Source organism: Python bivittatus, unplaced genomic scaffold (genome assembly GCF_059951505.1).
Source record: "Python bivittatus isolate LINGU-HERP-01145 unplaced genomic scaffold, Pbiv_v1 ctg000070_np1212, whole genome shotgun sequence".
Classification (NCBI taxonomy): domain Eukaryota; kingdom Metazoa; phylum Chordata; class Lepidosauria; order Squamata; family Pythonidae; genus Python; species Python bivittatus.
In genome coordinates this window covers 40,055,591-40,071,447 of record NW_028277034.1, presented here as the reverse complement: position 1 = coordinate 40,071,447, position 15,857 = coordinate 40,055,591, and the positions used below count along the sequence as shown (strand labels likewise).

At 38.9% G+C, this 15,857-nt stretch overlaps 1 protein-coding gene across 1 annotated transcript in view; it reads left to right on the top strand.

Moving 5' to 3' along the window:
* The window catches only part of BANK1 (B cell scaffold protein with ankyrin repeats 1), a 145,312-nt gene extending 142,592 nt beyond the window's left edge, over positions 1-2,720 (top strand). The window contains exon 16 of the mRNA XM_088133022.1: positions 2,592-2,720. Coding sequence (XP_087989148.1) covers positions 2,592-2,690 — 99 coding nt within the window. The 3' untranslated portion in view covers positions 2,691-2,720. The remainder of the gene's footprint in view (positions 1-2,591) is intronic.
* Positions 2,721-15,857: the final 13,137 nt, after the last annotated feature.

The window sequence follows — 15,857 nt, the reverse complement described above, 5'->3', positions numbered from 1 at the left end:
GCAATCTAGATTGCATTAACTGTATTTTGCAAATGTGCTGACTGAGCCTGACAGAAAGTTGTAGCAATAAAGTGTATTTCGTTTTAATTAAAATTGCCCATACGTGTCTTTCTGGATCCAAATTGCTTTCTTGCCTTCATCAAAAACTTTCAGGATAAAGTTGAATCTATTTGAAAAATTATTATTTAATTATTATGAGAACTAATTCTGATTGTGAAGCTGCAGGGCCATAGAGTGTTACAAGAACACTGTATGGATTGTTCCTTGAGGTATCATATTAGTGGCAATTTGTTCAATGGACTTCCATTAGTTTAACATGGTAGGAAGGTATATTTATACAACATGATATATCTATCTAACATGGTAGGAAGGTATATTTATATAAATATACTGTAGGTATATTTGAAAGAAATAAGAAGAGGGGGGGGGGGCTCATGTAAAATGGTGCAATCACTTCCTCAGTGTTGGCAAAATATTTTCCTGGAATTGTGTAATTCTGCCTACTTTGGCTACTGTGTCTGAGCATTTTCTCCAAAGTTAAGAGAAGAATGGGCTTGCCAAATGCATTGTACATTTTCTTGCCTTGTCTCCTCAATGTTTAGGCATTGAGAGCCTAAGTGAATAAAATGAAGTACAAGAGCATTTCTCATAAACCTCCCATTTTATTTCAACTTGAATAAGGTAACCTGCATAATATCAGAGTATCATTACTAACAGTCAAGACAACAAATTAAATCAGATAAAAATTGAAAAGCCAATATAAGAGCACCATGCCCACCATGTACACCATGACTGCCTCCTTGTTCTGCCATCAAACTTGCAATGGTAACAGTGGCAAAAAGAGGGCATTGGACTAAGAGAGACTTTCGATCCATCAGATCCAAAATCCTCATATCAGGGAGAAACATACACCAGCCCTGGAGAGTTGCACATATTTTTCTGGGGGTGGAAAGGAAAGGGAATGAGGGGGATCTGCTATAAGCCATTGATTATCTTTCCATTGTCATCTTGGATTGCTCAGTCCATTAACAGAGCATAAGGCTGCATATATATAACTATATAATGTGCTGGGAAAGCTACAGATTTCTTTCATTCAACTTCTTTTCAAGCAAAGAGACTGATACTGCACTATAAAGATTGCTTTTTGACTCTAGGCAGGAATAGAGCTTCTGTTGTGCGTGTCCATGCGTGCATGCTTACGAGAATTAGCTGTTTATGTGGTTTTGTTTATAGCCCCCAAACAATTTAACTGATATCTTTCAGAATTTCAAAGTTGCAAGTAACTTTGTGGGGAAAGAGAGAAATGAATTAATCAATAAAGTGATTAACAGCATTTACCAAAGGTCATTTAAAAGTGAGCATAAGCAATTTAATCACTAATGGCTTTACCTAGAATAGAAGGTGTCAAATGCATGATTCATCAGAGTGACTTGGAGCATGGCTTTTGCTCACATATTAATATGAAGCACATGGGACAAGGGTTTCATCCCTTAGATCAGTGTTGTCCAAACATGGCCACTTTAAGATGAGTGGACTTCAACTCCCAGAATTCCCCAGCCAGCATGGAGTTGAAGTCCACTCATCTTAAAGTGGCCAAGTCTGGACAACACTGCCTTAGATGATTGGGCATGCAGTTAAACTTCATATAGCAGTCATAGTGGTTTGTGGTTTCTTGTGAATGCAACTGAAACCTCTAGTTAGCTTCTTTCTCCTGCCCTCCATATCTTCCAAGGGCCACCACTATCTTATTCAAGCTCTCCACACCGCCTGCCCCTGCCTACTACTAAGAAGAGAAATATGTCTAAAGGAAGCCAGAGTTGTTTGTATGTTTGGGTTTAGCAAGATTGGAAGTCACTGGAATGAGAAACCTAAAGGGAGCCAGCACCAGCTGTTGGCAAGCTGAGCATTGGAAATGAGCTGGCTAACCCTGGAGAGCTGCACAACGTACCGGTTGTACACTGGTACAAACCTGATGTTCTGTTTCACGTTTGTCACTCAGATGCTACTGTACATGAGGAACAGGGGAGCTGATTATGAGTTTGTGACTGACACACCTGTATGAATCTGTAAATTAACCCTATGCCCAATATTATGTTAGTACTCAGATGGGAGACCACAAGGGAATTCTAGGCTGTGGGCTAGAGTGAGAAGTAAACACATGCTAGAGAAATCCTGGAGGAAGGCAATGGCTAAACTATTCAGTTGCAATCAAGCTACATGTTTGCAACTTACACCCCAGGATTGCAAATGGCTCCCCAAAGGTCTTGGAAGCCCTACAGACTTTTAAAAGTAGTTGCTGAAATGTAACAATAGAAGAATGGAGGATTGAGAGTAATCACCTTAGCTATTGTTCGGTTTAATTCAGTATAATTAAAATCAAATCAAACCTGGGCCATCTTTTTTTTTTTAATGAGGCATACAGTATTTCACTCAAAGGCCAAATGCAGCCATTGACAAACCCCCTCCCCAAATTCTTTGCCATCCTTACTATAAACCATACTGAACATGCTGTGTATATATGGTTTTTATCTCTATTTACTGACCTGGTTAAAATATGTCTTCCAATACATCTCTTTCATTTTTCCCTATAGGGTCACTTTGGCAGTGCTTCCAAATCTTTCCTGCCTACCCAACCATACATCCATGATGAAAGCATTCCAGATTCTGCCAACTCAGCTGGATCCCACTGAGTCATGAAGTCTAATAAACAAACATCCTGGTCAAACAACCTTTCTTTTCAGTAGTTCTTCCCCTCCTCCTTTTTTTCAGAGGATTTTGCATACAGAAGCAAAGAAAATAATACTGTACCTTTCATTCAGGCTTTGCTTGGAAAGTTGCTCAGAAGCTTTAGGGTATCATTGCAGTTGGAGACTATTTTTTCCCACCCAACCCAGAATTGTCACTTGCAGTTGCAGAGGTCCATTCTTTGTAATGGTTACAAAATGGATTTAAACTTCACATGGCTGCCTTTGCTCTCAGACTCAAATCACCATGAGTATCACACAAAGACTAGTTCATCAGCCTTAGCGTATAACCCGGAAACCTTTCAGTGCATTGATACAAAAGTCTCTAATGAGTCAAATATGAAGAAAATGAAAGGTATCATGGTATGCCATCAGTCATCTATATACTAAAATTCTCATGCCTGTAATCTGCACTGGGTGGAACAGTGCATCACAGGGCAATAACTTTTGAACCAAAGTACCTCAAATGGGCTAGCTTACAGAATGCATCCAAATCCAAAACCCATGACTCCCCTGGTATTGAAATTTGGGAAATTTGTGGCTGCTTCAGCATTGCTGTGCTGCTGCACCACCATGGTCAGCCCAGGTCATGTGATCATCATGGGCATATTCCTGACCTCTTTCCTGCCTCCCTCTGGCCCCTGTGCTCAACTGGTGGCGGCGAGGCCTGACAGGCGAGTGGCAATTGACTGCTTTGGAAATAAGGCCAAAATTTGAAATCTCTTAAACAGCGGTGGGCATTGCGGGAAGGATGGGCGAGCGTCTTGGATGCCTCCTGGTGAGGTAGGGCTGGCTGGGGGGTGTCAGCAGTCAACAAGTAAGACTTCTTCCTCCCTCAAGGGAGGGGGCCCTTAGGGACATGCCAGAATGGGGAGTGGAGCGCAGTATTCCTCACAGTCCACAGCTCCCTTTGTTCCACCTCCTCCCAGCAAAGTGCAGGCTCTTCAATGGGTCAGCTGAGGAGGAGGAAAAGGCTTCACCGGGGCTCTCCTCAGGGTCATGAGGGGAGGGCAAATGGCGCAAGCCTATATTATATGTGGAAAGGAAGGGAGGGAGGGAGGAAAGAAGAAGGAAGATTTCTGACACTCCTTGCCAGCTTCCCACAAGCAAACTCAACGAGGAAGCCAGCAGCAAGTCGCAAGTCGCTCACACTCCCACTGCTTTTTTGCCCTTAGTCTTTCTGTTTCTCTGTTTAGGTAAGGGAATATCTTTGAAGCAGTGACCCAATGGGTCATGGGTTGTCTAATATGTTTATTAAGTGAAGAATCCTTTACTGCAAAACAGAAGTATTTGCAAAACAGAGTTGCAAAGCAACCATTTCAATTCTGCTTCATTAACCAGAACACTAATATTTGACTTTATTACTCAGTTGATATATTGTCTGTTTTTAAAATAATATCTAGTATGATGTAATTAAGGAAAGTCATTCCAGAGCTGACCAAATCGTGCTGCTGCTGCTGCTGCTGCTGCTGCTTCTTCTTCTTCTTCTTCTTCTTCTTCTTCTTCTTCTTCTTCTTCTTCTTCTTCTTCTTCTTCTTCTTCTTCTTCTTCTTCTTCTTCTTCTTCTTCTTCTTCTTCTTCTTCTTCTTCTTCTTTTCTCTGCTTGCTGAGCAGAGAGATCTTTCTTTCCATTGGTCTTTTAGTTGTTTGCTTTTCCTTCTCTTCTGTCACCTTGCCTACCCTTGGCCTAGTCCTTTCTTCTTCTTCTTCTTCTTTCTTTTGCCTAGCAGGAAGATCTTTGAGTCAGCATAAAAGTAGGCTGGCATAAATGGTGCTACCTCAACTGCGAAATTCTAATTTTCTTCAGTAATGAAGCTGGCAATTGGTGCTGTCCTTAGTAATGTGGGACAGATTAAGGAAAATGATTGCTGGATTCCCCAGCTTCGTTTCCCCTCATGCTGAATGTTACCTGCCAGAAAGAAAAGAATCACAAATCACTGGGGTTGGTTCAGTGTAGATGGGCTTCTGGGGTAGAGGATTTGAACACATTTCAAGTTGCCCAAGTAACTGTCATGCTATTTCTGAACACAGATCTAGTGCTCTTCTGAAAAACACTAAACCCATATTGAAAAACTGTGGCAGAGGGGTGTAGGCAGAAGTGGAGGGATTTTGTTTATTTATTTATTCAGTTATTCATTCATTTGGTTACTTACTTAATTTGTATGCCACTCATTCCCAATGGCTCTGAACATCTATCAATCAGGAATATTATTTTGAAAATTGCAATAGCATTGTAAAGGACAATGAAAAACATATTAAGTCATGGGTTTACCGATATATCCCCATATTCATAACATACCTTCTTCCTGGGCTAGATGGAAATCTGCTATCTGAAAACTAGAAAGGAAACAGAAGACTGGATTTCTGAAGAGGAGAATCCCAAAACATAGAAACACCAATTGAAAATCCCCAGTTCTCCCAGTACATCAAGGGAGTTCCCTCCTTCTTCATCCCATTTTTCTCTACTGTGTAAGAGACCTATCCACTGGGTAACGGGGTCTGTGGAAGGATGAGGAGGGAAATGGAACAGAATGACCGATAAGTGCTGCAAAGAAATCACTGACCCAAAAGTGGGTGACTATGGCCAGCAACACCTGAAGCAGCCCATGGACTAGCCAAAATAGTATAGAACTAGCAAAATGGCAGCAGCAATTCCCCCCTCCCCCAGTAATAAAAATGATAAACAGCATAGCCACACAAAATCCCTTAGCAACAAAAGGAGCTAAAAATCTGTAATCACTTCTGGGTGCACAGACAAGCAACTAAGAGTCAGTTTGGTCTAGTGGTGAAGGCAGCAGGCTAGAAGGCAGGAGACTGGGAGTTCTAGTCCTGCCTTAGGCGTGAAAGCCAGCTGGGTGACTTTGGGCCAGTCCCTCTCCCTCAGCCCATTTCACCTCACAGGGCTGTTGTTGTGGGGGAAATGGGAAGAGGAAGGAGTATTGATATGTTTGCGACCTTGAGTTATTTATAAAAATAATAAAGGATAAAAAAATCTAAAAAAAAAAAAGCAGGCCACTGAAGAGAGAATGCTAGGCTACTCTCATTGCTGGGAAGTGGGTGGAAAAGAATTCCAGGGGCATGAGCCACTTGCTTTCCCAACTGTTTTTCTTACTGATAGGGCTCCTTCTTTAGTGCTTACATCACAGTTTTCATTGGTTTCTTCTGTCCAAATGGAAGAATGTGGGAACTGGGCTGATTATTAGCAGCAATGATCCAAAAGACTTCAAAGGCCACCTGGAGTCCTGAGTCAGAGTTTTCCCATCTTTGTGATACAGTTTAATTGCCTTTGAAAGCTGATTTCTCAGTTTGTTTGTTTGTTTGCCGAAAGCTTCTAGCCTCATCGTCTTCCATCCCATCACCTTCCTTTCTAATAGATGGAACCATCTGGAGTAGAGTTGCATAGAAATATCAGTACTTAATTAAGTTATGAAGTGTTCTTTAGCTCTATAATATTAAATAAAAAACAAATACTAACTCTAAGAAAACTTGATATGTAGGTTAAAAGATCCCCATATCAATAGTACACAGGAAATTAAAGCTAATAGAAGTCTTACTGAATCTGTAATTTTAATCCCACAATTACACAAAGAAAGATGTTTCTTTCTCTCTGAGTAGAATCTTTGCCTAAGAAAAGGAGCTTTAGAAGTCCTCCTCATCTATACGATAAATTATTTTTCATTTCAGGCTTTCTGTTGTTTGTTCAAAATTATAATTTATGGCATGTTATAGGAATGTCTCTCACCAAGAAGAACGATTACATCCTAATTTTAGCAACATTACCTCCTTCCCGAACTATTCAACTGTATGCTTGTGCGGTACATTTGCATGCGAATCAGAACTAATTATCAGCACCTATTAGCATGATTACAAAACACAATGTTTATACACAGTATTTGGATGTGGGTATTTGTTTAACAAGACTCCAGGATAAACAATCAACAGAGTGATAAATTCTACAAGCGCATTCCCCTTTTGATACGTGTTTATTCAAAATTCAATCTCTCTGTGTTCAAGCACAGGATTGCAGGCTTGGTCACAGATCAGCCCTTTGGAACAGTTAGCATAACCCAAACAAGATGTAGCTCAATTAACATATAAATCTTGTATATATTACCCAGAAGCCTTGGAAATCCACATCGCTCAAATCAATCAGTGTTACAGGAGAATCAATCTATAGCCCAAAGTTCAACATTTACAAGACCTACCAACGTCTGTTTTCAATATACACATACTGAGCTAAAAATAATTTCTTTTTATACAACATCTGTAATTTTTCCTATGTATGCCAAATGGCTGGAAAGCAATTTGTTCCATTAAAACAGAGAGCACCAGCTATCTCAAGAATAATTATTTTGTAGGTAGAATACAAATATCAATGGAAGAAATGACTCAGCTCTATGCATGCATTACTGATAAGTATATTCCTGTGTGCAACTTAATCTGTTTAGAGTGCAATCCTGTATGCAGAATAATAGATCCTGTTTTTTACTGTGTCAAAGGCATCCTTCTGTTTGAAGCATATTTTGTTCGAAGGTTGTTCTGCCAAAGTCTAATTTAAGTTAAAAAAGAATCATAAAGAGAGTAACAAAAACTTTGAAGTTTCTCCTCAACAATTAGCAACTAGACAGCAGACTAAAGAGTAGTACTATAAGAGCTATCAACTGGTCATATTATCCTCAAAGTAATTATTTCAAAACGGATGCATTATACATTTGATGCAAATGCATCTCCTATTCCAACTATTAGTAGTACTTCTTGCGAAATACAGGTAAGCATACTAATTCAGAAGTAAATTCCACTGACTTCAATGGGATCTAAATGTCCTAAACTGATACCATATATGACATCATGAAGAGTGACAAATCTTGTGATTATGTAAAACAGGACAGCTCAGGCTTGGATGGACCTTCATGAAGTCCCTTTTAATGAATCCTGATGTATTTAATTTAGCAGCTGCAGCAGCAATAGATAAGAACAGCCCAACACCAGAAACTGGGAGCTCACATTTACATTTTTCCTAATGTGTCTGCCTCGGTGTTGATCCAGAGCATTTGGGGAACTTTAAATCGGTTTCAAACCTAGCTTGACAGAGTGCTAAAGAAAGAAACATTTAAAAACCCAAAAGAGATGTTACTGGTAATAAAAAAATCCAAACTCTGCTGTGTCGCAGCCACCACTGGATGGTTCCTTAGGACATCTCTCTTTTAAGCCTGCATAAATTATCTAAAGATTCCATGAAAGTATAGCTGAAATTAGAAAAACAAGCAACTTAGTAAAACTAAGATTGTAGTTATAAATAGTCATTTAAAAGCAATTTTTGCAACTGCAAAAATGAATGAATTGGGAAATTGTTCACTGATTTGGGGGGGGAGGGTAAGCAGCTTCCCTTTTTGAGAAGAAGCTTCTAAATAAATTAGAAGTATTTCCTAAACTTTCCCTTCAAGCTGTGTTTTTAATTGAAATATAGCTTTTCATTAGCACAAGAAGACCTCTAGATTGTGCACATGTTGTTTATAAAGAGAACACATTTAACGATTCAGTCAATAGTTCAGTATTCTGAATTTGTGTTTCTGCTTCTGTTGCGTGTTAAGTAAATACCAGAATAGCTTTCTGTCTGTTAACTAGATGACAAATACCAGCACTTTTCAGGTGGGACACATGGGTCAATAAATATCTGGTTCCATGAATGTAAATTTACTATCCCTCAGTTTCCCAAGTTGATCACTGACTTTTAATATCATTAAGATTTCCAATGAGTTCTTTCCACATTATTTATAGAAATGCGGTATATGTAAAATGAAGGGAATATCTTCCATTTTAGAAATTAAAGACATAGACCTTGCTTTTTATTTAGGGCTGGGTTAATAAACTAATTAGTTTATTTAATCCCTTTAAAAAATCTTCATTGGCAAAAATATAGATCCCTATTGAATTGTGCAATAATTTTTAAAAGATAATTATCTTAATGTAAGTATTAAAACTCCCACTGTGGGCACTATCTTAGAAGAGACATCACCTGTTTACATTACCCAAGAACTAAACCCTCCTGCATAATTAAAGTTGCAATAGCTCCATCATTTAGTGAGTTAGTGTAACTCAGCCACTATCTTCAGTTAGAGTTCTGTGTAGTACAGCCATTGTATTTTCTCTGTTTGGGGAAGCATCTGGAAGATCAGCCAATTAATAGTATGCGTGCTTCTATGGCACCAATATGATAAAAAAAATGTAGCTCTTCTCAATTAAAAGCCTAGCTTTATGTTGTTGGGAAAGATAAGATAAATTAAACTCATCATTTTTGCTCAACCAACGCTTCAAATTTAATGGGCTATTGTTCAGTGAATCATAGCTGGTATTGTAAAAGGAAATTGCTTCAATCTCCACTTGGCCATTTCTGTTGTGTACCTCTCAACAACTGTGGGAGTTCTTAAGTGAATAAAATTGGCTTACATCAGCCTTCTTTAATTTGATGCTCTTCAAATGGAAATTCTGGAGGTTGTTGTCCCAACAATTCTGGAAACTGAGCAAATCTTGCCTATATTAAAGCAATGTTGAAGGCCCAGCCACACATAAATTTAGTAGTTACATTATGGTCCATCTGCTCTATAATGTATATCCAAGTCACTGCATCTATTTTATTATTGACTTATAAACCTTGAGAGACACCATCAGTGTTTTTGAAGACAAATGTCAAGAAGAAGTTTTCTGCCATGACAGAAACAACATCAAGGTGATGAGTCTGCTATTGACAATCCTCAAGGGAGCATTAATAACAAAGATGAGATCAACCATAATCCGGATAGGCTGTTATTCCCTTGAATGTACTGTCACTAGCATTTAGCCTGACAGACTTCAAGACTGTCCCTTGCAGCAGAATTGTACTGAAGGATTTTAAAATCAAAGATACTAATATAACAAATTCTTCTATTTTTTAGTAAATGCTACTGAATATAATAGAAGTTTGGAGTTAACATCCAGATGATTGTGTGATGTCATAGCTAATGACAGAGTGAAAGTCCCTGGCCAGCAGCAAAATTCATCTGTGTTGCATTTCTGCATTTTGAAGGAAATGAAATAATGCCTATAATTAATTAAAGTTATTAAGTTTATACTCAGCAATTACTGAACCACACCAGTACTGCTAGTACTGACTCTCATCCTTAGCCCTGTTCATACAAGGCTTCTGTATGAGCTAAAAAGATGAATGAGGAGTTTTTAGGTCTCCTTTTCAACATTCATTCAGCATAACATCCTATGCGTGTGAACTAGTAAAAATGGAATTGGAAAACTAGTAAAAAGGGAACACTCTGACCATACACCCAAATCCTGGGTCTATTTATATATACTTATCAAACGCTATTATTTTTTGCATATGGGGAGAAGGAATAATGTTGTCCAAGGAAGGAAGGAAGGAAGGAAGGAAGGAAGGAAGGAAGGAAGGAAGGAAGGAAGGAAGGAAGGAAGGAAGGAAGGAAGGAAGGAAGATTTCTCCCAGCTTCACACTAGCAAAGTTAGTGAGGAAGCCAGCAGCAAGTCACAAGTCACTCCCACTCCTTTTTTGCCCCTGGTCACTCTGTTTCTCATGACACAGGTCATGAGTTGCCTAGTGATGTTATAAAAACCTGACATATTGGGGAAAAAATGGCATTTATTGAGTATTATCAGAGTGTCCAAAGGCCCTCATATACAGTTTTCTCCTTAAATCTTACAATTTCTTTGAGATAGATCAACACGGTTATCAGATGGAAAACTAGATTGACACTTGGTACTGAATCATGGTTGCTTGATAGCTCAGTGATACTTGGTGAATAAACCACAATTATCTGGATTTTCTATATTGCCCTAAGTTTTCACATAATTTGCTTGATTTTGTCATAGCATGTTGAGTTCATTTAACTACAGCACTATAGAGGTCATTGCCCTGGATGGATGAAGAGAGGGGGGATCTTGAAACGATAATAAAATTATGCACTGTATGCTTTGCAATGTGGAATAATAAAGTATTTGCAAGATAGTCCAGCTATGGGCTTCTTCAAAGCCACTATAGGAGATTAATATTGTTTCACTTTTTCCTGAACACTACCACAATGGTCCATCCACAGTAAATCACCTTCACCTAGTGAAGATTGATGATGGAGAAAATGAGATACTGTAACATGGTACAATCAACAACATTTTTACATGACAACTTCAGGCAGAAGCAATCTATTTAAATTTTTAGATTTTGATATTTCAGCAGTAGTGCTCTAACTGGATGCTTTCCCTGGCACAAAAATGTCTAAGTATGCACAAGAAAGATCATGAATAACACGGGATAAAATGTAGAGGTATTTGATCAAAATCTTAGCACTGAACAATTTCACCTTTTTGTCAAAAGCATTTGTAGGCCTGAGACTTCTTCATCAAATGCCAGAAGAAACCAAGAGATAGACAGGTGCAAACCCTCCATATCTTCAGAGTACTTTGAAGGAAGTGGCTCATATATGCTTCATCTGACAAACTCATTTCTTCCCTTGCATCACTAGGACCCCCTACAATGGCTGCTAGGATCCAGACAGAGAAAGTAACAATACACTGGTAATGAATGCTTAACAAACAATAATATCACTTTTCAGTCACACCATCATAAACTAGCACCAGAAAGCAGAGCAACAATATCCTAAGCCTGAGCTTATAAAACGAATAAACAGCGGCATACATCTAGGGCACAGAGGCTCTTGTTTTTCAGCGCAGAAGGACACTAAGGGCAAATCTGCACTTTGTGCTTGGCCCATCATCAGTATGGACTACTCACTGCTTCCTAAGTGCAGGAATGAATGGAGCTGTCTTCCTCCCACTCTCAGCCCATTACAAATACCCTCTGCACCCATGTTTTCCAGCTTAAAAATTATTTATTTATTTATTTATTTGAAATTTTTAGCCACCCAACTCCAATGGACTGGTGTTTTCCAACCTGAGCCAACTTTCAGAGCTGATGGTCTCTGGTGCTTCATTCCATTCTAATGGCAGCCCCAGCTCTGATTGGCTGCAGTGCCTGGCACACCCCTCCTTTCCAGCAGCTGGTTCTTTGTCCATTTCATCATGGGCTGTCAGAAGGCTAGGTTCTTGCTGCTCAGCAGTTGCTGGTTTGTTTGTTTTTTAATCCTGCAGTTAATCCAGCAACAGCCCATTAATCAATGAACTCTCCTCAACCCTAGAAGCTCATGCTCTATTCAGTCCTTACATCTCCCAGTGAGTGCTGTCTTGGTTTCTACTGAGGCTGGGTGAAATATGCTCCCCTTGCTTTTCCAGTTCCTGCTCACAATACTGCCAAGCTTCCTTTCCTTTCCTTTATCATTATTTTTAACAACTTCCTGTAACAACCTAGGAAAGTTGTTCTTCCTTCCTATACAGTTTTCATGCACCTACAGAGGAAGGTGGGAGTGAAATAACAACTTGTTCCCTATTGTTTAATTATTGTAGCGTCAGAGGTAATCTGATACCATAAAGTGAAAAAAAGGAAAAAGAAAGGGCCTGAATTAGTGTCAGTTTGGGAAAGGGGGTGTGAAGGTGTCCATGTGTGCAAACATCTGGGAAATCGAAGGACAGAACAGGGACTACTGAGAAGGAAACAAGAGAAGGAGAAGGCCTAGTAGACCAGTCCACACAGAAGCCAGCCAGTGACGTTTGCCTTCCCTGCATGGATGGGAAGGACAAGATGCACAGGAATGATGAATCAGATCTTGCAGTGGCCATAGTCTGGACTGTACACCAACCTGGCCCTATTGCTAACCTCCTGCAATCCAGACCGGAATTTCTAAAGCTGGCTTAAGAAACATCTGGGAGCATCATGGGAAAGAAGCAGCTTAGGCTGCCAGTGTGAAATTTCTTAATCAAAAAGAAAACCAACAAATAAATTTCACCTTGCAAGCCATGTCTCATCTGTACGTTGGATGCTCATGTTTACTTTGCATGTTTTGTATTAGGGCCTTTGGTAATTCTTAACATGTTTTTACAGTACTAATATTATTGATGATGTGCATCGTGGACCACTCCTTTAAAAAAAAAGCAGTCTGCTTCTGACAGCCTTGAGACATAACATCTCATTACTTCTTAACTATTTCTGTGCCATGTAACAGATTCACGTGGTACTGTAACTCTACATCTCATGAACATATCTCATCACACCAAAATCAAACAGATAATTTTGAAGTCTAAGGTAATATTGACTTCAATTCTATGGAAAAACTTATGTCCTTTGATCTTTATCAGACTTAAGAGGCCACATATTGCAAGCCTTTAATAAAATGTTAAATGTGCATGTTTTTGTTCACTCTGCATAATTTTTAAAAATTCTACTAATTGTAGGTAGGGATGGTAGAATAACAGGAAAACTGAAGATTCACACCAATGTTGTCCTGCTGAATTTTTTAAATTAAAAAAAAGTCAACCTTTGTGAGTATTTAGGAAGAATGCTTGTCTCTAGGGCCACAGTATTGGTTGGAGTGCCTCTCTGAAGTTGGAGATAGGTTTCCTACCTTGGGTTAAATCCCAAACCCATTCTTTTACTTCCCTGCCAAAATCCACAATTGGGTTTTAGATGGCTGGGAAATCCTGACCTCAGAAATACCCTCAGAGTATATAGCAGGGGCTGAAAAATGGAACAGATGGAATAATCCAAAATGTCTGGAGGTTGAGTCATGGCAACTGGACTTCAACTTTCTAGACTGAAGAAGCTGCTTGGACAAGCAGCAAAACATATCAAACCAAAAGAAAAGAAGTCCAGTTCCCATGACTCAACCTCCATATAATTCCACCTGGATGACTGAGAATCTTCATCAACATACATTCCAAAATGTCTTGGACTTCTGCAATATACCATCAAATATAGCAGAATTTTAGAGAAACTTAAAAAAAAAGTAAATTTAGGACTCTCATTGTCCTATGAATGAGAAATAAGTAATTTTAATAGGAAAAGGATAGAGAGATATGATTGGCTGTTTGTTATATTTACTGCCCCAATGGGGTCACCAGAGAAGACAATGGAATTATTGGAGCTCATTATCGGAGTACTTGGATTTAATTTTAAGATTGTACAATTGCTATAAATATTCTTTTTCCCCGAGAACAAAATACTAGGTTAACCAACATGTCATAATTTTTTTCCTGAGATAATAATTTTAAAATACATATTTTCTGTACAGAATCACACAAAGTCGTCTGAAATATAGTGCACAATATACTGCAAAATCACATGACCTCCACTGCCATTTTCCATAAAAAAAATATTATCAGTGCCTCACCATCTCAGGTATAGCAGACTTTCTGTGGTTCCTGGAAATTCTTCCCAGCTATGTATTTTCACTTAGAGGGGTAAAGGCAGCAGTCACCTGAGACAGAACCAATCTCAGTGGCACAGAACATAGGTTTACAGTACAAACTACAGTGATGCAAAAATGACAAAACCTTAGCCTTTCATCCTTGCATACTGACATCAGGTGCAAAGACATCCAGTCGCAAGGTTCGTGCCATGATGTCATTTCCTTTCTTGACCTTCCTGCAGATTACTCTGGCACAGAATACATCTACATCTATTTGGCTAACACTGATATACTAACTAGAACATCAAAGCAGGACTTCAGGGTAAATGTGTACATCCTAGCAGTATGGAATCCACCATTGGAAGATCTGAAAGACCAGATTAGGGACAGATCATCAGGGAGAAGATCTATCTATGTTGTCGCTAGGAGTCAGCAACAATTCAATGGCCCATAATCAATCAAATCATTAAGGAATCCCCAAATGCAGCAAAGCTGACTTACCACTTTTGGAGAGAAATACAATTTATATTCTAAACCATACATCAAGCTTTTCAGTCCAGACTCAAAATTATGTAATTGTGCCACTAACTCTATCTGGAAAGAGATAACAGAGTTATGGTTATTCATGCTCTATAATTGCTTTTCATTACACACAGAAGCTGATGGGAAATTTCAATCTGAAAAGGTTGGGAGCAAACCTCCCCCCCCCCCACCCCCACCAAGCTATCCTTTTGACACTCCTCTCTAAGTAATCCTGAGTAAAAGAAGGTGGAAAGTGAAGACAGAACATTTTTAGTCTTAACACCACATTTATGGAACACCAACCTGAGATCTCATTCTTGATTTCCCAGGCTTTGTGATGTTAATATTATTGTAGTGTTTTAAAAATATTATTTTAGTATGTATTTTAGAGAGGCAGTTTGGTGCAGTAGTTAAGGCATCAGGCTAGAAACCAGGACACCATGAGTTCTAGTCCCACCTTAGGCACGAAGCCAGCTGGGTGACCTTGGGCCAGTCACTCTCTCTCAGCCCTAGGAAGGAGGCAAGGGCAAACCACTTCCGAAAAACCTTGTCAAGAAAACTGCAGTGACTTGTCCAGGGAGTCACCAGGAGCCAAAATTGACTTGAAGGCGCACGTACACACACACACACACACACACACACACACAGAGAGAGAGAGAGAGAGAGAGAGAGAGAGAGAGAAAGGATTTTAATCTGTTCTAATTTTTTAACTCACATTTTTTTAAAAAATCTGATCTTTTGGGTCTTATTTGTATTAAATTTTACATTTTATTTTCATTTTGCCTATAAACTGCTAAGACAAGTTTTGTTATTGAGCATGTTGCAAATCATTTCAATAAAATAATCAGGGGTTGAAAAACTTGTTTAAGAATGTGAAACAATTTCTGGCAAATCATTCAGGGTTAGGTTTCTGTAAAATGATTCAGAAACCACAAAAGCAAGTTAAGTTATGATTCACTATTGTTTCAGTGCAATATTTCTAATCAGTGTATGCTGAAATCTTTCCTATAATGAGTTTCCATCTTAGTCCATCTAGCTCAGTATTGTAAATTCTGTAATTTTCCCCCATCTTACTTGAAGACCCAGAAGTTAAATCTAGGACCTTCCTCATCCAAGGCAGTCGTTTTCACATTCAAGCCACAAGATGAAATATATTTATTTTGTCCACTTACATATTGTCTGTCCAAAGACCATATGCCTCCATATGGATACCATAAGATTTTAAATATACGTGTGAATGGAAATAGATAAATATACAATATATGCCCCTGATATTTGCAGGTCCACCACATAC